The 23,543-nt window shown below is 42.3% G+C and overlaps 1 protein-coding gene across 1 annotated transcript in view; it reads left to right on the top strand.

Moving 5' to 3' along the window:
- Positions 1-23,129, top strand: part of LOC140204663 (mucin-5AC-like) — an 83,093-nt gene extending 59,964 nt beyond the window's left edge. Inside the window, exons 17-27 of the mRNA XM_072271357.1 lie at positions 525-577; positions 2,098-2,198; positions 11,312-11,463; positions 11,575-11,713; positions 12,314-12,424; positions 17,870-18,049; positions 19,068-19,307; positions 21,154-21,310; positions 21,950-22,078; positions 22,837-22,984; positions 23,120-23,129. Coding sequence (XP_072127458.1) covers positions 525-577; positions 2,098-2,198; positions 11,312-11,463; positions 11,575-11,713; positions 12,314-12,424; positions 17,870-18,049; positions 19,068-19,307; positions 21,154-21,310; positions 21,950-22,078; positions 22,837-22,984; positions 23,120-23,129 — 1,420 coding nt within the window. The remainder of the gene's footprint in view (positions 1-524; positions 578-2,097; positions 2,199-11,311; positions 11,464-11,574; positions 11,714-12,313; positions 12,425-17,869; positions 18,050-19,067; positions 19,308-21,153; positions 21,311-21,949; positions 22,079-22,836; positions 22,985-23,119) is intronic.
- The last annotated feature ends 414 nt before the right edge of the window (positions 23,130-23,543 follow it).

Below are 23,543 nucleotides of genomic sequence, written 5' to 3'. Positions count from 1 at the left end.
GGAACACTGGTCTTTATCAGTCAGGGTACTGAGTACAGAAATTGGAATGTGACGTTGCAGTTCATGGGGCCACATTTGGAAAATTGTGTTAGTGTTCTCCATATCCTTCTCTTCCACATTCTACCAAAATTTTATTCACTCTATTTTAAGAACATCAATTGATCCAGCAACTGAGTAAGGATTTTCACAGGTTCACCACTCTCTCAGTTCCCTTCTAACACTGTGCTCTAGTTTGAACATCTCCCATCAATGATATATATGAATTCTGTGAATTCTGAATTTAGGGCACTACAACAATGTAGTGTCTAGTGTCAGCGATCAGGGTCCAATTCCAACACTGTCAGTTAAGGAGCTTTTATGTTTGTCCATGGGTTTCTTCCAGGTTTCCTCCTATATTCCAAAGATGTACAGATGAATAGATTGATTGGTCACCTGGGTGTAATTGGGTGGTGTGGGCTTGTTGGGCCAGAAGAGCCTGTTACCGTACTGTATCTAAATAAATAAATCTTGTTCTTATATTGTAGCACCTGCAATATGGGGAAACTTGAATGTTTTGGAAAAGATTTAACTTCCCAAGGTAATGTATTGAAAAAGAGTAACTTTTCAAAGAGAAATATAAGTTCAAAGTACATTTATTATCAAAGTTTTTACAGTATACTGTATATATCCTTGAGATTCGTCTTCTTGCAGGCAGCTACAAAACAAAGAGACACTAGAGAACCCCCTCAAAAAACCCACACCACAAGATCATCAAACAACCAATGTGTGAAATAAAGAACAAATGGTGCCAACAATAAAAAAGGAAACAAATAACACACAGGAAATTAACTGCAGAGTCCCTGAAAGTGAGCCCACAGCCACAGAGCCAGTTCAGTGCTGTGATGGGTGCCAATAGTTGAGGCCACTGTCACAGGGTCAGTTCAGAACTGTGGTGGGTGCCAATGGTTGCAGGCTACAGCCACAGAGCTGTGATGGGTGTCAATAGTTGCAGGCTACAGTCACAGAGCCCCTTCAGTGCAGTGATGGGTGCCAACGGTTGAGACCACAGCCACTGGTCAGTTCAGAACTGTGATGAGTGCCAATGTTTGAGACTACAGCCACAGAGCCAGTTCAGTGCTGTAATGAGTGCCAATGGTTGCAGGCCACAGCCCAGGTCAGTTTAGTGCTGTGATGTCTGCCGATGGTTGCAGGCTACAGTCACAGAGTCATTTCAGTGTTGTGATGGATGCGGATGGTTGCAGGCTACAGTCACATAGTGTGTTCAGAGCTGGAGCACCTTGAGCAAATCATGCAAGTAGTTTTAAAAAAGTATACAATAATACATGGAACCTGAAATGCAGAGTCTCCAGTCAGCACTGAGGTGAGTGAAGCTGGTCCAGGAGCGCCATGTGTGCAAGTCATAGCACAGAAACTCTACAGCTGCAGATCAAGTTTGCTGAAATGTCTTGATCAAATCATATATAAAAAAAGTAAACAAAGACATGGAACATGAACTCACACAAAATGCTGGTGGAATGCAGCAGGCCAGGCAACATCAATAGGAAGAAGTACAGTCGATCTTTCGGACCAAGACCCTTATTCAGGACTAACTGAAAGAAGAGATAATTACACCAGCATTTTGTGTGTGTTGCTTGAATTTCCAGCATCTGCAGATTTTCTCGTGTTTACATGGAACATGAACTGCTGTCCCCGAAAGTGAATCATAGTTCTGGTGATTTTAATCTTGACTGATGTTTTAATCAGTGTGGAGTAGTGGAGCCGACCACTGATTTGTGATCTACCATCATCTTTGTCGTAGCTCCACCCCAAGCGATGGTCAATCTGGCCATACCTGCACTCTCAAGAGTGTAGTTCACCATATTCCCTAGGTGATCGCAGAAGTCCCAGATCATTTAGTCAGCTTTAAAGTACATGCTTAAAAGGGAAATTATAGGCTGCAACCTGCAGTAATTGCAGTTCACAAGATGTTTATCCAGAAAATAAAGGGTATCAAGTTCTTTTGTGAACCATCTGCAACATGTTGCTGTTGATCGCTGGTACCATCTTTCTCCATTTTTTCTCATTATTCATAGATTGATGTTTGTCTTTGCTTTGCAGAATGTGTGGCTCCCATGATTTACTTTGACTGCAATAATGCTTCAGCTGGCAGCACTGGCACAGAATGTCAGAAGAGTTGTCAAATCCTGGACATGGAGTGTGTAAGTGCAAGTATACTGTCACACAGCAGAGTGCTATAATGTGCTTGATAGAAATAAAACAGTATTGGCATCACACGTCCCTCACAAAGCCATGTTGACTGTCCCTAATGCTTCTGAAAATACTTGTAAATCCTATCCTAAGGAATACTGTCTATTGCCTACACCTGAAGTAAGAGTCAATTTTCTATAATTCTCAGAATTATAACTAATACCCTTATGGAACAAAGTTACAATATTTGTCATCCTCCAATCCTCTGATACTGCTCTTGTGGCATTGTCAACACCTCAGTGATCTCTTGGGGTAAATCCTAATGTTTTTCAAAAGCTCCAATGCTGCATCTTTCTTAACCTTAACATGCTCCAGTACATTAACCCGTTCTATGCTAACCACACATTTCTCAAGGTCCCTCTCACTGGTAAACACCCTCTTCATCCCAGAATAGTCCTTTTCCCACTCTTGTCATCCTCCTATTCTTCATGTACATTTAAAATGCTTTGTGGTTACCCACCAAGCCATTCACATATCCCCTTCCAGTTCTCCTAATTCCCTACTTAAGCTCGTTTCTGGCTACTTAACAACTCTCAAGAGCCCTGCCTGATTTTTGCTTCCTATTCCTTCAATATGCTTTCTTCTTTCTCTTAATGAGATATTCCAGCTCTCTTGTCAACCATGTATCCATCACCTTACCATCTTTTCTCTGTCTCAATGGGACAAGGCTATTCAGAACCCCACGCAAGGGCCCCCTAAACAGCCTCCATATTTCCGCTCTGCACTTTCCTGAAAATATCTGCACTCTTAAGTTCCTGCCTACATAATACTTTCATTATTTCTTCCAATTAAATATTTCCCGTTCCACCTGCCTTGTCCATGTCTATGCTAAATGTTGGGGAAGTCTTTTGCATGAGGAATATATAAGCACTCATTTACAATATCGCACTTCTCGGGTCTCAAAGAATCATAGAGATATAGAACACCACAGCACAGAGACAGGCCCTTCAGCCCATCTAGTCTGTACTAAACTATTAATCCACCTCGTCCCATCGACCTCCACCCAGACCATTGCTCACTGTACCTCTGCCATCCATTTACATATCCAAATTGCACTTAAATGCTGAAATCAAACCCCTATTCATCACTTCCGCTGGCAGCTCGTTCCACAGTCTCACTATTCTGAGTGAAGAAGTTCTCCCTCATGTTCCCCTTAAACATTTCACCTTTGACCCTTAACCCATGACCTCTAGTTCTAGTTTCACCAACCTCTGTGGGAAAAAAAAACTGTTTGAAGTCATCTATCTAAACACTTCATAATTTGTAAACCTCGATCAAAGCTCTCCTCATTTTCCTATGCTCTAGTCCTACCCTATTCAACCCTTTCCTACAAGTTGTGTCCTCTAGTCTTGGCAACATCCTTGTACATTACCTCTGCATTCTTTCAATCTTATTGACATCTTTCCTGCAGGTAGCTGACCAGTGCTGCACACAATACTCCAAGTTAGGGCTCACCAACATCTTGCACAATTTCAACATTACAGCCCATCTCCTGTACTCAATATGACCTAATTATGAAGGCCAATGTCCCTATCTGCCTATGATGCCACTTTGAAGGAATTTTGGATCTGTATTCCTTATACTGCGCTCCTCAATGCCCTACTACTCACTATCTAAGTGCTACCCCTCTCAAAATGCAACACCTTATACACTTGTCTGCATTAAATTTTATCTGCCAACTTTCCAGCTGGGCCAGATCCCATTACAAGCTCTGATGGTCTTCCTCGCTGTCCACTACCACCCTCAATCTTCCTATCATCTATGAATTTGCTGATCCAGTTTGCCACATTATCATCCAGATTGTTGATACAGATGACAAACAACTTACCCAGCACCAACCGCTGTGGCACACCACTAGTCACCGGCCTCCAGTCAGAGAGGCAACTATCTACTACAACCCTCTGGCTTCTTCTGCAAAGCCAATGTCTAATCCAATTTGCTACCTCATCTTGAATGCCAAGCGACTGAACCTTCTTGGTCAGCCTCCTATGTGAGACTTTGTCAAAGTCCCTTGAAGTCCCTGTCTCCACTGTCTTACCTTCATCAGCTTTCCCAGTAACTGTCTCAAAAGTCTGTATAAGATTAGTTAGATATAACCTATCATGCACAAACCCAAGTCAACTATCCCTATTCAGTCCTGTCTATCCAAATACATATATATATATATATATATATATATATATATATCTGATTTCTTAGAATATCTTCTAATAACTTGCCCACTACTGATGTCAGGCCCACTGGCCTATAATTTCCCTGCTTATTCTTAGAGCCTTTCTTAAACAATGGAACAACATTAGCCATCCTCCAGTCCTCCGGCACCTCACCCATGGCTAAATACATTTTAAATATCTCTGCTAGGGCCCCTGCTATTTCTGTACTAGCCTCACAGATCCAAGGGAACACTTTGTCAGGGCCCAGACCTCACTGCTACTTTGCATCATTTGTATAGACTTGTGTCTGTTTCTCAAGTAAATACAGATACAAAAAATCCATTTAAGATCTCCCCATCTCTTTCAGCCCCAGACATAGACAACTACTCAGATCTTCAAGTTGATCTATTTTGTCCTTTGCCATCCTTTTGCTCTGAATATATCTGTCGAAACCTTTGGGATTCTCGAGCAACCTCACACCCTCATTAAGCCCTCCTGATCTCCTTCTCAAGTGTAATCTGCATTTCTTACATGCCTCAATACCTTATTTGTTCCATCCTACCTATACCTTTTATGCACCTCCTCCTCCTCTTAACCAGGGCCAAAAATGTGTCTCAAAAACCAAAGGAACACTCACACACTCAAACACTCACTCGCATCTGCAGATTATTTTGTGTTCTCAAAAACAGTCTCTAAATCTGTCATCCTTGCCTGTTAATTCTGAAGGAAAATATAAACTCTGTATCCTCAACATTTTACATCTAAGACCATAAGACAAAGGAGCAGAAGTCAGCCATTCGGCCCATCGAGTCTACTGCACCATTTTATCATGAGCTGATCCATTCTCCCATTTAGTCCCACTCCCCCACCTTCTCACCATAACCTTTGATGCCCTGGCTACTCAGATACCTATCAATCTCTGCCTTAAATACACCCAATGACTTGGCCTCCACTGCTGCCCGTGGCAACAAATTCCATAGATTCACCACCCTCTGACTAAAAAAATTTCTTCGCATTTCTGTTCTTCAATCATTAAGTCATGCCCTCTCATACTAGACTCGCCCATCATGGGAAACAACTTTGCCACATCCACTCTGTCCATGCCTTTCGACATTCGAAATGTTTCTATGAGGTCTCCCCTCATTCTTCTAAACTCCAAGGAATACAGTCCAAGAGCGGACCTTCAACTTATCAAGCACATATTTGCCAGAAAACAGCCCAATCCACATTTACCAGATCCTTTCTGATACATCAAAATTGGCCTTTCTCCAATTTAGAATCTCAACCCGAGGACCAACCTGTCATCCTCCATAATTATCTTGAAACTAATAGATTATGATCACTAGTTTCAAAGAGTTTCCCTACACCTGTTCTGTCTCATTCCCTAATAGGAGATTCAATATTACACTCGCTAGTTTATCAATATCAGAATACGCTCTTTGACTGAACTGGTCCATACCAACCAAGATTCTCATCAAAGCTAATTTGATTTGAACATAGAACAGTACAGCACAGTACAAGCCCTTCGGCTCACAATGTTGTGCCGACCCTCAAACCTTGCCTCCCATATGACCCCCCACCTTAAATTCCTCCATATACCTGTCTAGTAGTCTCTTAAATTTCACGAGTTTATCTGCCTCCACCACTGACTCAGGCAGTGCATTCCATGCACCAACCACTCTCTGAGTAAAAAACCTTCCTCTAATATCCCCCTTGAACTTCCCACCTCTTACCTTAAAGCCATGTTCTCTTATATTGAGCAGTGGTGCCCTGAGGAAGAGGTGTTGGCTGTCCACTCTATCTATTCCTCTTAATATTTTGTATACCCCTATCATGTCTCCTCTCATCCTCCTTCTCTCCAAAGAGTAAAGACCCAGCTCCCTTAATCTCTGATCATAATGCATACTCTCTGAACCAGTGTTCAGACCTTTCCAATGTTTCCACATCCTTCCTATAGTGAGGTGACCAGAACTGGACACAGTACTCCAAGTGTGGTCTAACCAGAGGTTTATAGAGCTGCATCATTTCCTCTATCCCTCGACTTATGAAAGCTAACACCCCATAAGCTTTCTTAACTACCCCTAGTGAGGCAACTTTCAGGAATCTATGGACATGCACCCCCAGATCCCTCTGCTCCTCCACACTACAAAGTATCCTGCCATTTACTTTGTACTCTGCAAAGTGTACCACCTCACACTCTCTGGGTTGAACTCCATCTGCCACTTCTCAGCCCACTTCTGCATTCTCTCAATGTCTCTCTGCAATCTTCGACAATCCTCTACACTAGCTACAACACCACCAAACTTTGTGTCGTCTGCAAACTTGCCAACCCACCCTTCTACCCCGACATCCAGGTGGTTAATAAAAATCATGAAAAGTAGAGATCCCAGAACTGATCCTTGTGGGACACCACTAGTCACAACCCTACAATCCGAATATACTCCCTCCACCATGACCCTCTGCCTTCTGCAGGCAAACCAATTCTGAATCCACCTGGCCAAACTTCCCTGGATCCCATGCCTTGTGAATTTCTGAATAAGCCTACTGTGTGGAACGTTGTCAAATGCCTTACTAAAATCCACGTAGATCACATCTACTGCACTACCCTCATCTATATGTCTGGTCACCTCCTCAAAGAACTCTATCAGGCTTGTTAGACACGATCTGCCCTTCACAAAGCCACGCTGACTGTCCCTGATCAGACCATGATTCTCTAAATGCCCATAGATCCTACCTCTTTTCCAACAGCTTTCCTACCACAGGTGTAAGGCTCACTGGTCTATAATTACCCAGACTATCCCTATTACCTTTTTTGAACAAGGGAACAACATTCGCCTCCCTCCAATCCTCCGGATTGTTGTTCCCGTGGACAACAAGGACATAAAGATCCTAGCCAGAGACTCAGCAATCTCTTCCCTCTTCTCATGGAGCAGCCTGGGCAATATTCCGTCAGGCCCCGGGGACTTATCCGTCCTATTGTATTTTAACTCCAACACCTCCTCTCCCTTAATATCAACATGCTCCAGAACATCAACCTCACTCATATTGTCTTCACCGTCATCAAGTTCCCTCTCATTGGTGAATACCAAAGAATTCATTGAAGACCTTGCTCACTTCCACAGCCTCTGGGCACAACCTCCCACCTTTATCTCGCAGCGGAGTAGTTTCCACAGATGCTGACCGACCTGCTAAGTTCCTCCAGCATGTTGTGAGTGTTGCTTTGACCCTAGCATCTGCAGAGTATTTTGTGTTTACAATTCGCTGCTCCGCTGTGAAGTCTCTTCGAGGTATGCCTACCCTGAAGAAGTTTAAATCTTCCCTTCAGGAGTTCAGTGAGACCCTCTCTCACTGCTCTCCCTCTGTGATCTCCGCCTCTGTCCGACTCTTCGACCACATCCTGAAGCAGACCCGCTACCACAGCCACGACTCCTTCCTGGGAACGTGTCTCTTTCCCCCATTCCTTCTTCACTTTTCCTGCCTATCCCCTCCCTGCTTCCCCTCCTCCACCCCTTTATCTTTCCCCTTACTGATTTTTCACCTGGAATCTACCAGCCTTCTCCTTCCCACCCCAGCTCCCCCGCCTTCTTTATAGAGCCTCTGCCCCTTCCCTGTTCAGTCCTAACGAAGGGTTCCGGCCCGAAACGATGACTGATAGTTTCCACAGATGCTGTCCGACCTGCTGAGTTCCTCCAGCGTGTTGTGAGTGACACAGTACTCCAAATTCAGCCTCAACAATGCCTTATACAACCTCACCATAACATTCCAACTGTTATACTCAATACTTCGATTTATAAAGGCCAATGTACTAAAAGCTCTCTTTACGACCCTATCTACCTATAACGCCACTTTTAGGGAATTTTGTATCTGTATTCCCAGATCCCTCTGTTCTACTGCACTCCCCAGTGCCCTACCAATTACCTTGTATGTTCTGCCTTGGTTTGTCGTTCCAAAGTGTGATACCTGTCTGTATTAAACTCCATCTGCCATTTTTCAGCCCATATTTCCAACTGGTCTAAATCCCTCTGCAAGCTTTGAAAACCTTCCACACTATCCACTACACCTCCAATTTTTGTATCATTAGCAAATTTGCTGATCCAATTTACCACATTATCATTCAGATCATTGATATGGATGACAAATAACAATGGACCCAGTAAAAACGGGTGAGGTGCCAAAATAGATACTGACATTTTAAATATATCTGCCAGGGCCCCTGCAATTTCAACACTAGTCTTCTTCAAGGTCCGAGGGAATACCCTGTCAGGTCCTGGAGATTTATCTACTTGTTCTTCACATAATTGAAGAATGTCTTGGGGTTTTCCTTTACCCTACTCACCAAGGCCTTCTCATGCCCCTTCTTGCTCTCCTCAGCCCCTTCTTAAGCTCCTTTCTTGCTACCCTATATTCCTCAGTTGACCCATCTGATCCTTGCTTCCTAAACCTCATGTATGCTGCCTTCTTCCACCTGACTAGATTTTCCACCTCACTTGTCACCCATGCTTCCTTCACTGTACCTTTCTTTATCTTCCTCAACGGGACAAATTTATCCCTAACATCCTGCAAGAGATCCCTAAACATCGATCACATGTCCATAGTACATTTCCCTGCAAAAGTATCATCTCAATTCAGACCCACAAGTTCTAGCCTTATAGCTTCATAATTTGCCCTTGCCCAATTAAAAATTTTCCTGTCCTCTCCAATTCTATCCTTTTCCATGATAATGCTGAAGGCCAGGAGCGGTGGTCACTGTCCCCCAGATGCTCACCCATTGAGAGATCTGTGACCTGACGCAGTTCGTTACCTAATACTAGATCTAGTATGGCATTCTCCCTGGTTGGACTGTCAACATACTGTGACAGGAATCTATCCTGGACACACTTATCAAACTCTGCCCCGTCTAAACCCTTGGAACTAGTCAGGTGCTAATCAATATTAGGGAAGTTAAGGTCACCCATGATAACAACCCTGTTATTTTTGCACCTTTCCAAAATCTGCCTCCCAATCTGCTCCTCGATATCTCTGCTGCTTCCATGGGGCCTATAGAATACTCCCAATAGAGTAACTGCTCCCTTCGTTCTCCTGACTTCCACCCATGCTGACTCAAAAGAAGATCCTGCTACATTACCCACCCTTTCTGTAGCTGTAATAGTATCCCTGACCAGTAATGCCACCCCTCCTCCCCTTTTCCCCCCTCTCTATCCCTTTTAAAGCACTGAAATCCAGGAATATGAGAATCCATTCCTGCCCTGCTGCCAGCCAAGTCTCTGTAATGGCCGCTACATCATAATTCTATATATGTATCCAAGCTTTCAGTTCATCACCTTTGTTCCTGATGCTTCTTGCATTGAAGTACACGCACTTTAGCCCTTCTACCTTACTACCTTTACACCCTTTATTCTGCTTCTCTTTCCTCAAAGCCTCTTTATATGTTAGATCTGGCTTTATTCCATGCACTTCTTCCACTGCTCTATTGCTCCGGGTCCCATCCCCCTTGCAAATTAGTTTAAACCATCCCGAACCATGCTAGCAAACCTACCTGCAAGGATATTGCTCCCCCTTGAGTTCAGGTGCAACCCATCCAATCTGTACAGGTCACACCTTCCCCAGAAGAGATCCCAATGATACAAAAATCTAAAACTCTGACCCCTGCACCCTCAGCCACATTCAATTGCAATCTCCTCCAATTCTTACCATCACTATCACGTAGCACTGGCAGCAATTCTGAGAACGCCACCCTTGAGGTCCTGTTCTTCAGCCTTCTGCCTAGTTCCCAAAACTCAGACTTCAGTTTGCCCCCATTTGGCCCATATCCTTCCAGACCTTTCCTATACATGTACTTGTCCAAACATCTTTTAGATTCTAATGTACTTGGCTGAATTACTTCACTCTGGGTGAAAATGTTGCCCCCCCCCCCCCCATGTCCCTGTTAAATCTCTTCTGCCTCATGAACCTATACTTTCTAATTTCTAATTCCCCAACCCTGGGAAAAAGACTATGCACATTGCCCCTATATTTCCCTCTTTATTTTATACACCACTATAAAATCACACCTCAGTCTCCTGTACTCCAATGAAAGAAGTCCCAACTAGTTGAACCTTTTTTCATAACTCAGTCTCTCAAGACATGGCAACATCCTTGTAAATTTCTTCTGCTCTCTTTACAATTTAATGACTTCTTTGGAAGAGCAGTGTGACCAAAATTGAATGCAATATTCCACATGTGGCCTCACCAACATCTTGTACAACTGCAACATAACATCCCAACTTCTGTGCTCAGTGTCCTGACTGAAGAAGGCCAGGATGCCAAAACTCTTCTTTACCATCCTGTATACCGATGATGCCATTTCCAGGGAACTATGCACTTGTGCTCCTGGGTCTCTTTGTTCCTCATCACTTCCCAGAATAATGTCAAAGCCTGAGCCTCATTTGTCTTCCCAAAATGCAACTCCTCACACTTAACTGAATTAAACTCCATCACCATTTTCTCTCAGTCTCGAATAAATTCTTAATCTGTGAGTTCTAGTAAGCCCAATAAACCTGAAAACCATAAGGGGGGCGGGAATTAGAATCATAGAAAACCTACAGCACAATACAGTCCCTTCGGCCCACAAAACTGTGCTGAACAAGTGCTTACCTTAGAAATTACCTCGGGTTACCCATAACGCTCTAGTTTTCTGAGCTCCATGTACTGTCCAGAAGTGTCTTAAAAGACCCTTTCGTATCCGCCTCCACCACTGTCGCCGGCAGCCCATTCCATGCACTCACCAATCTCTGCATAAAAAACTTAACCCCTTTTAGCTTAATTAAATACAATATCAGCTCCACTGCCAGGTTGTTAACAAAGAACTGAGAATGGAGAATCAAGTACGGAGATCAGATTCTAAATTCAATTCAAAAAAATTGTCTCTGCAGTATACCATGGATTGTGTCTCTGGGTGTGTCTGTCCTCAAGGATTGATCTCTGATGGAAATGGTGGCTGTATTCCCATAAGTGAGTGTCCCTGTACACACAATGGCCACAGTTACGAGCCTGGTGAAATCATAGAAGTGGACTGCAACTCATGGTGTGTAGAACATACTTTTGTTCTTTCTGCTGAGGTAATCCATATGAAGCAAATGAGGAAACTCAGAGCTAATACTTTCTGGTCAGTAAAAATCCTGTTTGCTTTTTTCAGCCAATGTAGCAACAGATCATGGAGCTGCACAGATCAATATTGCCATGGAACGTGCATGATCTATGGAGATGGGAATTACTTCACTTTTGATGGGCAACGCTACACTTTTAATGGAGATTGTGAATATGTAGTTGCACAGGTATTGTTTGACAAATATGTCTTTCATTATTATAAGTAGTTATATTGTAAATACTCTGCCATAGTAGCCATGCTGTGGTAGTGTAGCAGTTAGCCTGACACTGTTACAGCTCAGGGTGTTCCAGAGATGGGGATTTAATTCCGGTGCCATTCTAGAAGGAACCTCTCAACGTCCTCGCTGAAATGTGTGTGTTTTCCCCGGTGCTCCAGTTTCCTCCAAGGTTGTACCAGGTAGATTAATTGTTCATTGTAAATTATCCCACAGTTACGTTAGAATTAGTCAGGGTTGTGCGGTTGCTGGGGTGGTGTGGCTAGAAGGGTGGGAATGGCCTATTCCATGCTGTATTGCTAAATAAAATAAATAAAACAAAGTAATTATTTTAATAGACATATATGTGAAATACAGTATATAATGTGAGGTGCTGATGATAAAGTCTGTGTATGGTCTGCTTGAATGCTCCAAATTTTAAAACTTTTTGGACAAAATCTAACCTTTAAGTCAAAATAATGTACAATGTACACAATTTTTGAGCCTATATTTGTTTAGTGTCTATATCTGTGGATAGTCTTTAATTCTGACTTTATTCAATGATTGTTTCAGGATTATTGTGGAAACAACCCTAACAATGGAACTTTCAGGATAATCACAGAAAACATCCCTTGCGGTACCACTGGGACAACATGCTCTAAATCAATCAAAATCTTCTTGGGTGTAAGTGTGTAACCTGTGTTACTCCTTCATTGTTCTTTACAGTGGTAAGGTCCAGCTAGGAGTGAAAAGATGAGCTTGAAGCTTAGATATAAACCTGGATACATATGATCATTTCTGAATTATTATCTAAGCTGTGCCGGAAGTCTTCCAGGTATTCATGTCACAATTGATACTCAGTGCTACATGAGGGCATCACTGATGCAGCTTCTCTGCTCAACAAGGTGAGATACAGTGTCAGGAAGTGTATCATCATGTAATTTGGGAGAAGAAATGAAAAGATTGTCTATTTTCTAAAAGGAGAGAAAATACAAAAATCTGAGGGACAAGGGATTTAGGAGTCCTTGTGCAGGATTCCTTGAAGGTTAATTTGCAGGTTGAGTCTGTGGTGAGGAATGCAAATACAATGTTATCATTCATTTCAAGAGGACTAGAATATAAAAGCAGGGATGTAATGTTGAGACTTTATAAAGCACTGGTGAGGTCTCATTTGGAGTATTGTGAGCAGTTTAGTAAGTTTGTGCTGAAACTGGAGAGGGTTCAAAGGAAGTTCACAAAAATGATTCCAGGATTGAATGGCTTGTCATGTGAAGAGTGCTTGATGGCTCTGGGTCTGTACTCACTAGAATTTCGAAGAATGAGGGATGACCTAATTGAAACCTATCGAATAGTGAAAGGCCTTGATAAAGTGGATGTGGAGAGAATGTTTCCTATGGTGGGAGAATCTAAAACCAGAGGACACAACCTCAAAATAGAGGGCATCCTTTTAGAATGGAGATGACGAGGAATTCCTTTAGCCAGAGCGTGGTGAATCTGTGGAATTCTTTGCCACAGGCAGCTGTGGAGGCCAAGTCTTTATGTATATTTAAGGCAGAGGTTGGTAGATTCTTGATTGTCAGGGTATGAAGTGATGAGGTGGGGGGGAGGGCAGGTGATTGGAGAGGGAAAATGGATCAGTCATGATAAAATGGCAGAGCAGACGCAATGGGCTACATGGCCTAATTCCGCTCCTATATCTTATGGCCCTTCTGCGTCAAATTATCCACCATTGTCCCTGTACCAAAAAAGACCACGGTAACATGCCTGAGCAACTGATGTTCTGTCGCACTCACCTCAATAGTAAGCAAATGCTTTAAGAGGCTGGTCAGGGATTACACCTGCAACTACCACCCAAACTGGACCCGCTACAATTCATCTACCGACACAACTGATGGACAGATCTACATGTAGAGCCACTGCTCTACATACTGTCCTTACACATCTGGAGAAGAAGGATGCTTATGTGAGAATGCTGTCCTTGGACTACAGTTCAGCATTCAACACCATAGTTCCATCCAGGGTTGACAAGAAACTCAGAGACCTCAGCCTTGACCCTGCATTGTGCAGCTGGATCCTGGACTTGCTGTCAGATCACCTGCAGGTTGTAAGAGTGGGCTCCCTCACCTCCAACCCTCTGACTCTCAATACAGGAGCCCCTCAGGTCTGTGTACTGAGTCCCCTCCTTTACTCCCTGTACACCCGTGACTGTGTCACCACCCACAGCTTCAATCTACACTACATTGATTGGCCTTATCTCAAACAATAACGAGGTGGCCTACAGGGAAGAAGCCATCTCTCTAACACAGTGGTGTCAAGAAAGCAACCTCTCCCTCAATGTCAGAAGAACAAAGGAGCTGGTTGTGGATTACAGGAGGAATGGAGATTGACATCAATGGATTTGTGGTTGAGAGGGTAAACAGCTTTAAGTTCCTTGGCTTCCACATCACCGAGGACCTCATGTGGTCTGTACACACCAGCTGTGTGGTGAAAAAGGCACAACAGCACCTCTTTCACCTCAGACAGTTGAGGAAGTTTGGTATGGGCCCCCAAGTCCTAAGAACTTCCTACAAGGGCACAATTGAGAGCATCTTGACTGGCTACATCACTGCCTGGTATGGGAACTGTTCCTCTTTCAATCGCAGGACTCCGCAGGGAGTGGTGCGGACAGCTCAGCACATCTGTAATTGCGAACTTCCCATGATTCAGGACATTTACAAAGACAGATGTGTAAAAAGGGCCCATAGGATCATCGGGGACCCAAGTCACCCCAACCACAATCTATACCATCCGGGGAACGGTACTGCAGCAGAAAAGCCAGGACCAATAGGCTCCGGGACAGCTTCTTCCACCAGGCCATCAGACTGATGAATTCACGCTGATCTGAGTGTACTCTATATTCAATTGACCGTTCTATTTATTATAAATTGCTATGATTGCACATTGCACATTTAGACGGAGACATAACGTAAAGATTTTTACTCCTCATGTATGTGAAGGATGTAAGAAATAAAGTCAATTCAATTCAATTCTTATACCATCAATCTTCCCATAGCCCTCAGGAGCAGATAGATATTGCATGGGTATTTGCTGCTATTGCAGTTTCTGCTTCATTACAGCTTCCATTCTCAAACACAAAAAATGTTGAGCAGTAATGAATCCATTCACTCAACAGCAGACCATCAGAGAACATTTCTGGTTGTAAATTCCAAGAGAGTTATGACTTTCCACCATATTCACTCCTTGTCAGTGAGTCACACTTATCCCTTATCCTTCAGGGATAGACGAGGGAATTAAATGCAGCATCTCCAAGTTTGCGGATGACACGAAGCTGGGCGGCAGTGTTAGCTGTGAGGAGGATGCTAAGAGGATGCAGGGTGACTTGGATAGGTTGGGTGAGTGGGCAAATTCATGGCAGATGCAATTTAATGTGGATAAATGTGAGATTATCCACTTTAGTAGCAAGAACAGGAAAACAGATTATTATCTGAATGGTGGCCGATTAGGAAAAGGGGAGGTGCAACGAGACCTAGGTGTCATTGTACACCAGTCATTGAAAGTGGGCATGCAGGTACAGCAAGCAGTGAAAAAGGCGAATGGTATGCTGGCATTCATAGCAAGAAGATTCGAGTACAGGAGCAGGGAGGTACTACTGCAATTGTACAAGGCCTTGGTGAGACCACACCTAGAGTATTGTGCGCAGTTTTGGTTCCTTAATCTGAGGAAAGATATTCTTGCCATAGAGGGAATACAAAGAAGGTTCACCAGATTGATTCCTGGGATGGCAGGACTTTCATATGATGAAAGACTGGATTGGCTAGGCTTATACTCTCTGGAATTTAGAAGATTGAGGGTGGATCTTATTGAAACGTATAAAGTTCTAAAGGGATTGGACAGGCTAGATGTAGGAAGATTGTTCCCGATGTTGGGGAAGTCCAGAACGAGGGGTCACAGTTTGAGGATAAAGGGGAAGCCTTTTAGGACCGAAATGAGGAAAAACTTCTTCACACAGAGAGTGGTGAATCTGTGGAATTCTCTGCCACAGGAAACAGTTGAGACCAGTTCATTGGCTATATTTAAGAGGGAGTTAGATAAGGCCCTTGTGGCTAAAGGGATCAGGGGGTATGGAGAGAAGACAGGTACAGGGTTCTGAGTTGGATGATCAGCCATGATCGTACTGAATGGCGGTGCAGGCTCAAAGGGCCGAATGGCCTACTCCTGCACCTATTTTCTATGTTTCTATGTTTCTAATTTGAGAGGTAGATTCTGCTCATTGTGTTCATAGCACCAAACACATCAGATGAGCAAAGTTCTAGTTATAGCCACACCACAGCCAGAACCCGAAGCTGAAAGGAAACTGAATGGATCAGAATGAGATCCAGTGTTTTGTGCCAGATGAGTGCTCCCCTGCCATATTCAGCAGCTAGGATGTCTTTCGTGGAAAATGAAAGTCAAAAACTGCAAATGCTAGAAACTAGAAATAAATAATGAAAATGCTGAATACACTGGCCAGTTCAGGTATTATCTGTAGAGTGAGGAATATCTCAGGTTGAAGACCTTTGCAGAGAATGCAACAAATTTAAAAAAAAAACAAATTGCAGAGAGGGTGGGGATCTGACAGATGGATCAAAACGTTGCTTATGTCAAACTTTGGTTAGGCTGCACTTGGAGCAATGTATGCAACTCTGGTTACGCAGTTACAGGACACTTGTGGAAGCACTGAAAATGATGCAGGAGATGCTTGCCAAGATGTTACCTGGATTAGAGGATTTGAGCTATAAGGAGAGGTCCTTACTGAGGAAGATAATTATCCGAAAATATTAATTCTGGTTTTCTCTCCAAAAACAGTAGTAGTTCCAGTATATCTCAGTTTTTTTGGTGTGTTTGCTTTTAGATCAGCATTTCATCTATCCATTTCATTTAGTGCTTTGAATAGCATGAGAGTGCAGCAGTGTTGCTGGTTTGACATTTCTGTTGATGGTATCATACTTTCGACTGAACGCTTTCATTACTTTCTGCACTGTCTATCACCATGTTGCCTTTCAATGATCACTCACAGACCATGGTCTAACTCCAGTGCATTAACGTTCTGCACTGTGTGTTGGGGCTGCTAAGCAGTGTGACAAAAAACCAAGTTATCAGAAGATTGATGCTGATGAGAGAGAGAAGAGAGACAAATGGAGAAACGTTCAAAATGTTAATGAGAGAGGAGAGAGAGAACGAAAAGAGACACAGTTCCGAGTATTGACAGACCGGTTGCTTTGAACCTGAACTGTGTGAAGTTTGATGGACAGGCGATACCCCAGCAGGGGGATAAAAGGAACAGGTTCACTAAGGCATGACACACACCGCGAGATCATGAGATAACGAGACCCTGGAAAAGCGGTGTGCCCCCACATGTTGGTGGGAGTTTGGAGGTCTGGTCGCGGGACCGACCATAGACGTGCAGGGTGAAAAGGTACGATCGGCGGGAACCTGGTGTGTGTGTCCGCCCTTGCCTGGGTGCCGGGTTCACCACGGAAGAATGGTCGTATCCGGAATGGAGGGGTCACAGTCGGTGACCACAGAAGACATTAAAAGGGTTTGCCCGAAAGCTAACTGCGGAGAACATCAAAGTCTGTCTGAATCCGATTTGCATATTATCCTTCTCTCTCTCTCTCCAACAGCACAACAGCGATTGCTGCAAACTGTACTAAGCTGAACTGAACTCTGCGTCACTTGAGACTGATCATTTTACCCCTAGACTGCGATAGAGCTTGTTTGATTCCTATTACCCTAGTTCTGTGTACATGTGTGTTTTATTATTGCTAACCTGTTGCATTTATATCCTTACGATTAGAGTACTGTGTTACTTATTTCTTTAATAAAACTTCCTTAGTTCCAGTAATCCAGACTCCAACTAAGTGGTCCATTTCTGCTGGTTTGGCAACCCAGTTACGGCGTACGTAACAGCAGAAATCCCGATATGTCCAACCAGTAGCACATCTGTTAATTCTCTAAGTATGATAACTTATATGTGCATTAGTACTGGAAGGAGTTGTTCAGACCCCATTATTTTCCCAGGAAGATTAACACAGTAGTTTCTGAATGGGGTAATGCACTTGTCTAATGTGATTATTTAAAAAATTTCAGAACACTGAAATAAAACTATCGGATGGAAATTATGAGATTACGAAGCTTACTTATGGTATAAATGTGCCTTATGAAGTACGTCACCTTGGCATTTATCTTGTATTGGAGGCCAAAAATGGACTGATATTGCTCTGGGACAAGAAAACAAGCCTGACTATTAAAATGAGTCACTCATTCAAGGTAAGGACTTGCTGTATATTGAAGCTTGTGCATATTCCCAAGGTTATACTTTGCAGGAAAAGCAATTTAATTGTTTTGAACAAAAAAATCTTTCATTTGTAATGTTTCTGTCGCACCTCTCAAAAATATTTTAAATTCCAAGAATATACCTTATTATGCGGGTGCAAAGGGAATATGCAGCAGATGAACAGTTTCACTACAGGTGAATGAGTAGTTCCCAGCTGTCAGTCAGTAGGTTATAATCATCCAGATGGGGAAATAAGGGGGACTTCTGTCTCTGCCATGCGTTTGGACAGCGAGTTTCTGAGTGAAAATACTCTTCCTCACCTTCACTCTGATCCTTGCATCAATGAACTCAATCCGCCCAGTTATTGGTCTACTTGTCCATCCGAGTCGCTCATCATTTTATATATTTTAATCAAATCTCTCTAAGCCTTCTTTCTTCAAATAAAACAATTGCTTGTATCATTACCATAATGTTCTGGTTCTGACCATGCACTTACAAACTACTCATACCCTTTCTGAAGTGATTTGGTGTTAGGATCCTTCCATCTATTCCAGCTGAGGCCTAACTTATGTTTTCTTTAATCATTCTTTTTTTGTGCCTTGGAACATATTGACAAGAATTTTGTGTGCCTTCTTCACCACTTTATCTAACTGTTCTAATATTTCTAGGGTTTCTGTGTGCCAATGTCTCTTTGACACAATCAAAGCAACTTGCAATTTTTCAATGAAAACTAGAACAGAACAGCAGAGCACAAGTCATTAAACAATAGTAATTTGTAATAGTCAGTGGTCTACACCAATATGATAGCTCCTTTGAAGTCTAGCTATATGAGTTGTAAATAAAATCAAATATATTTTCTAGAACTATTACTATCTATTTATTACACTGTTAATTCAATTGCAAAGAGATTTCTTTGTTCAATTTAAGACATCAAATATGGTAGGTGCACTCAAATCTTATTTTGGTGATTGACTGTTTTGGGTTAATTATCGTCCTTTTTGGGTATTGCAGCATACCATCTGTGGATTGTGTGGCAATTATGATGGGAATGTTCAAAATGATTTCACCACAAGAAGCCAATTAGTCGTTGCAAATGTGGATGAGTTTGGAAACAGTTGGAAGGTGTCTCCTGCATGTGCAAATGTAAAAGACAATGAAGATCCCTGCTCAGTCAATATTCATCGAGATGCATGGGCTCAGAAACAGTGTAGCATCCTCAAGAATGAGCCATTCCTGCCTTGTAATTCTCAGGTACAATTCTGAATGCCAAAGTGTTTTCTATGCCTTGCCATTGCATTGCACAATTAATCTTTACATAACTATATTTGTAAACAGCAATTATTTTGAGTTTACCATTGACAAAGGACAACTATATGGGTATCAAAATTTCTGATTCCAGAGGATAAATTCTCTTCAGCCTTCCAATGACAACTAAAAGTTCCAAAAGTTATAGTCCTTTACAATTTATGGCACTATTTAAAGCATCTCCCCTTGAGGTATTTGACCTATCATTTTAGAATTGAAGAACTTGCTGAAATGAAATCCTTGTAATGCCTTAATTTGTCAGAGAGTCACAGAAAAAGACCCCTAGCTCACCAAGTCCATGCGAAATAATGTCCCCATCTATACTAACCCAATTTACTCCACTGGTGCATAGCTTTCTAATTCAAAGCAGTTCCGGTGCTCATCCATGTACCACATGAACATTGTGAAAGTACCTGCCTTCACCAGTCTTCAGGCAGGGAGTGCCAGCTTTTTATCTGCTGGGTGAAAAAATATCCTCAAATCCATAGAACATAGAACTGCATAGCACAGGAACAGCCCTTCACCCACCATATTATGCCAAACTAATTAAACATGAAACTAAACAAATGTTTGCACACAGTCCTTATTCCCTGTACATCCCTGTGCCTATCTATGAGCCTCTTAACCTGCCCTCTAATATCTTTGGCAGTGCATTGCAGGCACCAATTCTATCTTAAAGAAAACCTCTCCTGCACGTCTCTACTAACCTTTCCTCCATAAATACTGCCTGGCCTGCTGAGTTCCTCCAGGATTTTATGTGTGTTACTTTGTATTTATGATCATAATTCCATTAATTTCAACAACTTGGATGAGGAAGTGGAGGGATAGGTTAGTAAGTTCACTGATGACACCAAGGTTGGAGGTGTTGTGGATAATGTGGAGGGCAGTCAGAGGTTACAGCGGGACATTGATAGAATGCAAAACTGGACTGAGAAGTGGCAGATGGAGTTCAATACGGATAAGTGTGAAGTGGTTCATTTTGTTAAGTCAAATACCATGACAGAATATAGTATTAATGGTAAGACTCTTGGCAGTGTAGAGGATCAGAGGAATCTAGGGGTCCGAGTCCATAGGACGCTCAAGACAGCTGCGCAGGTTGACTCTGTGGTTATGAAGGCGTACGGTGAAATTGAATTTAGGAGCCGAGAAGGAATGTTGCAGCTATATAGAACCCCCAGTCAGACCCCACTTGGAGTACTGTGCTCAGTTCTGGTCGCCTCATTACAGGAAGGATGTGGAAGCCATAGAAAGGGTGCAGAGGAGATTTACAAGGATTTTGCCTGGATTGGGGAGCATGCCTTATGAGAATAGGTTGAGTGAACTTGGCCTTTTCTCCTTGGAGAGACAGAGGATGAAAGGTGACCTGATAGAGGTGTATAAGATGATGAGAGGCATTGATCGTGTGGATAGTCAGAGGCTTTTTCCCGGGGCTGAAATGGTTGCCACACGAGGGCACAGGTTTAACTTGCTGGGGAGTAGGTACAGAGGAGATGTCAGAGGTAAGTTTTTTACTCAGAGAGTGGTGAGTGCGTGGAATGGGCTGCCAGTAATGGTGGTGGAGGCGGATACGATAGGGTCTTTTAAGAGACTTTTGGATGGGTACATAGAGCTTAGAAAAATAGAGGGCTATGGGTAAGCCTAGTAATTTCTAAGGTAGGGGCATGTTCGGCAAAAAGGGCCTGTATTGTGCTGTAGGTTTTCTATGTTTCTATAATTATAGAGATGGATAGAACTTTTGATCCATATATTTTTTTCAAACAAATTGTCTATCTTTCACATGTTTACTTTTCAGGTCGACCCAGCCCCATATTATGAGGCATGTGTCCGTGACGCCTGTGCCTGTGACACTGGTGGAGATTGTGAATGTCTGTGTACAGCTATCGCTGCTTACTCTTTGGCCTGCAGGATGGTTGGAGTCTGTATTTCCTGGAGGACCCCTGAACTTTGTCGTGAGTCATATTCTGCTTTCATTCACTTTCAGGATTGTAGTATTTATTCACCAGACCCTTTAAATTGTCAATCCACCAGCATTTCTAGTTATGAACTACACACTGCAGAACATACAGAGGGTCTTGATTCCCAAGATTTTCTTCACTGAAAACAAATCTCTCTGTTGTTTTCACAGAGGAACCTGAAATTAAAATTCAACAGTGTGAGAATTTCCCTTCCATCTTGTATTAACCTTCACTGTCTCCACTTCACACTGGGCACCCCAGCGTCTGTGTGTCGATCACCCTGCATTACCCCTACTGTCTCCAAACCAGTCTGGGCACTCACTGTCTCTGCATCTCACTAGGCACCCCAAAGACCATTTGCCAGCCATTAGTTTCTTTCAGCTATTAAGCTGGAATTAGAACACAGATAAATTAATAAATTAAAAGATAAATCTTTGGGACAATTTTATTCTTTACAGTTAAAATTTGATAAAATCCTTTCACAAACTTGTTTTGTTTTAAGTTATTTATTGGGATCTCCACTCAGACAATTTTAAGTTATTGAAGAAAAATCTGAATATATTCTGTGGGTTACTATCAGTGCAACTTTTCCCTTTGCTACAATAACTACTCAGATGGCTCCTCTGTTTACAGCTCTCTTTTGCGATTATTATAATCCCAGTGATGAGTGTGAATGGCACTATGCACCATGTGGAATTCCATGCCTAAAAACCTGCCAGAATCCCAGTGGATCATGCTCCAAAATTATCCCCAAGCTTGAAGGTAATATTTCTATTTTAGTTAATGTGATTATGTAATTTACTATTTTATTATATTTTCAGATATAAACTGAAACATTTTAATATTTCTTATGTTCTGAGAAATGAACAAAATTTATTTATAAAAAAACCTGTTTTATAATTACATCTGAGATTTTTCCCTTCACTTCATACATCAGTTGTGAGAAGAAATTACCTAGACAATGAATGGATTTCACTCTGTGCTAAACCATTCATTGAAATAACAAAAGTGAACACTTTGATTTACCCTTCATTCACTTAATCCCTGAATATCTGGCTTCCCAAACGCATAATGTATTTATGTTGCCAAGGTTTTTAGTTCAGCATTTCACATTACTTTCATCATGAGGAACAAGGGCAGTACTTGAGAACATTGCTGCCTCTAAATTGTTATCGTCTTATTTAATATTTTGTTGTTGCCTTAGTGCTGGGTTAAACTCATATGTTACAGTCGTGAATGGATCTCTATAACACAAAGCTGTGCCAAAGCCAGAAGAAAGTGACTCTTCACTGCATTCCCAAGGGTATCTGGACAAATGACACCATTTCTGAGGGGCCCACTTCCTGATCGTAGGCACCATACACTGGGGATAAACAGTATTAGGGTGCTTGGTGAAGTTTAAGTTTTGCTGAACCTCTTTGTGATTCAGACTAAATTAGTCTGCTAGAGATCAACAGAAGAGCGACATTGCTGGTTTTGAGTATCAGTAGTTAATTCTGTACTGTTGTTAATTTTTGTAGGTTGCTACCCAGATTGCCCTGAGGATAAGCCGTTCTTAGATGAAGATAAAATGGAATGCGTTCCATTGAACCAGTGTCCCTGCCATTTTAATGGAAAAAATTATGAGCCAGGTGAATCTGTCCCATCAACACAGAACTGTGATTCCTGGTAAGTTTTATTCTCTTATTTGGTTTAATCAAAGAAACTTTGCATTAACAACATTTCCTTTTGGGCAAGTAATATTTTAATTCAGAGGGGGAACTGATCTGGACGTTAGGGATTTTTGTTTTTTTTAAATTTCAGTGCCAACTGAAGTGATTTAAAAACCAGCACGTTTCAACATTCGGAAGTTTCCTCCATTCCACGTTATTTTTTCTGCTATCGATAACTGTTCGTTCCCTCTGTGCTAAAGAGCTTGGGATATTCATAACTCAATTACAAGTTCTTTTTGACATTCTCTTCATGCTGGTACAAGATTTCCTGAGTGTTTGCTCACATGATAGTCTGACTACTTGAAACCGGGTCCTCTGGTTGCCATTGTCGTCCTGACTCTATTGGTAGAATCCCACTCTTTGCATATTTTCCTGTGTTGGTTTTCCCAGCATGCATTGTATTTGAAGTTCCAAGAATCAAGCATGAACAGGACAAGATTGTTGGTTAACCAAAGGTGGGAAGTTAAAGACCTGAATAAGCAGTCTTCCATCCAGTTTGCAGTCTTGTCTTCTCC

Source organism: Mobula birostris, chromosome 11, assembly GCF_030028105.1.
Source record: "Mobula birostris isolate sMobBir1 chromosome 11, sMobBir1.hap1, whole genome shotgun sequence".
NCBI classification, from domain to species: Eukaryota; Metazoa; Chordata; class Chondrichthyes; order Myliobatiformes; family Myliobatidae; genus Mobula; species Mobula birostris.
This window is presented reverse-complemented; position numbering and strand designations above follow the sequence as displayed.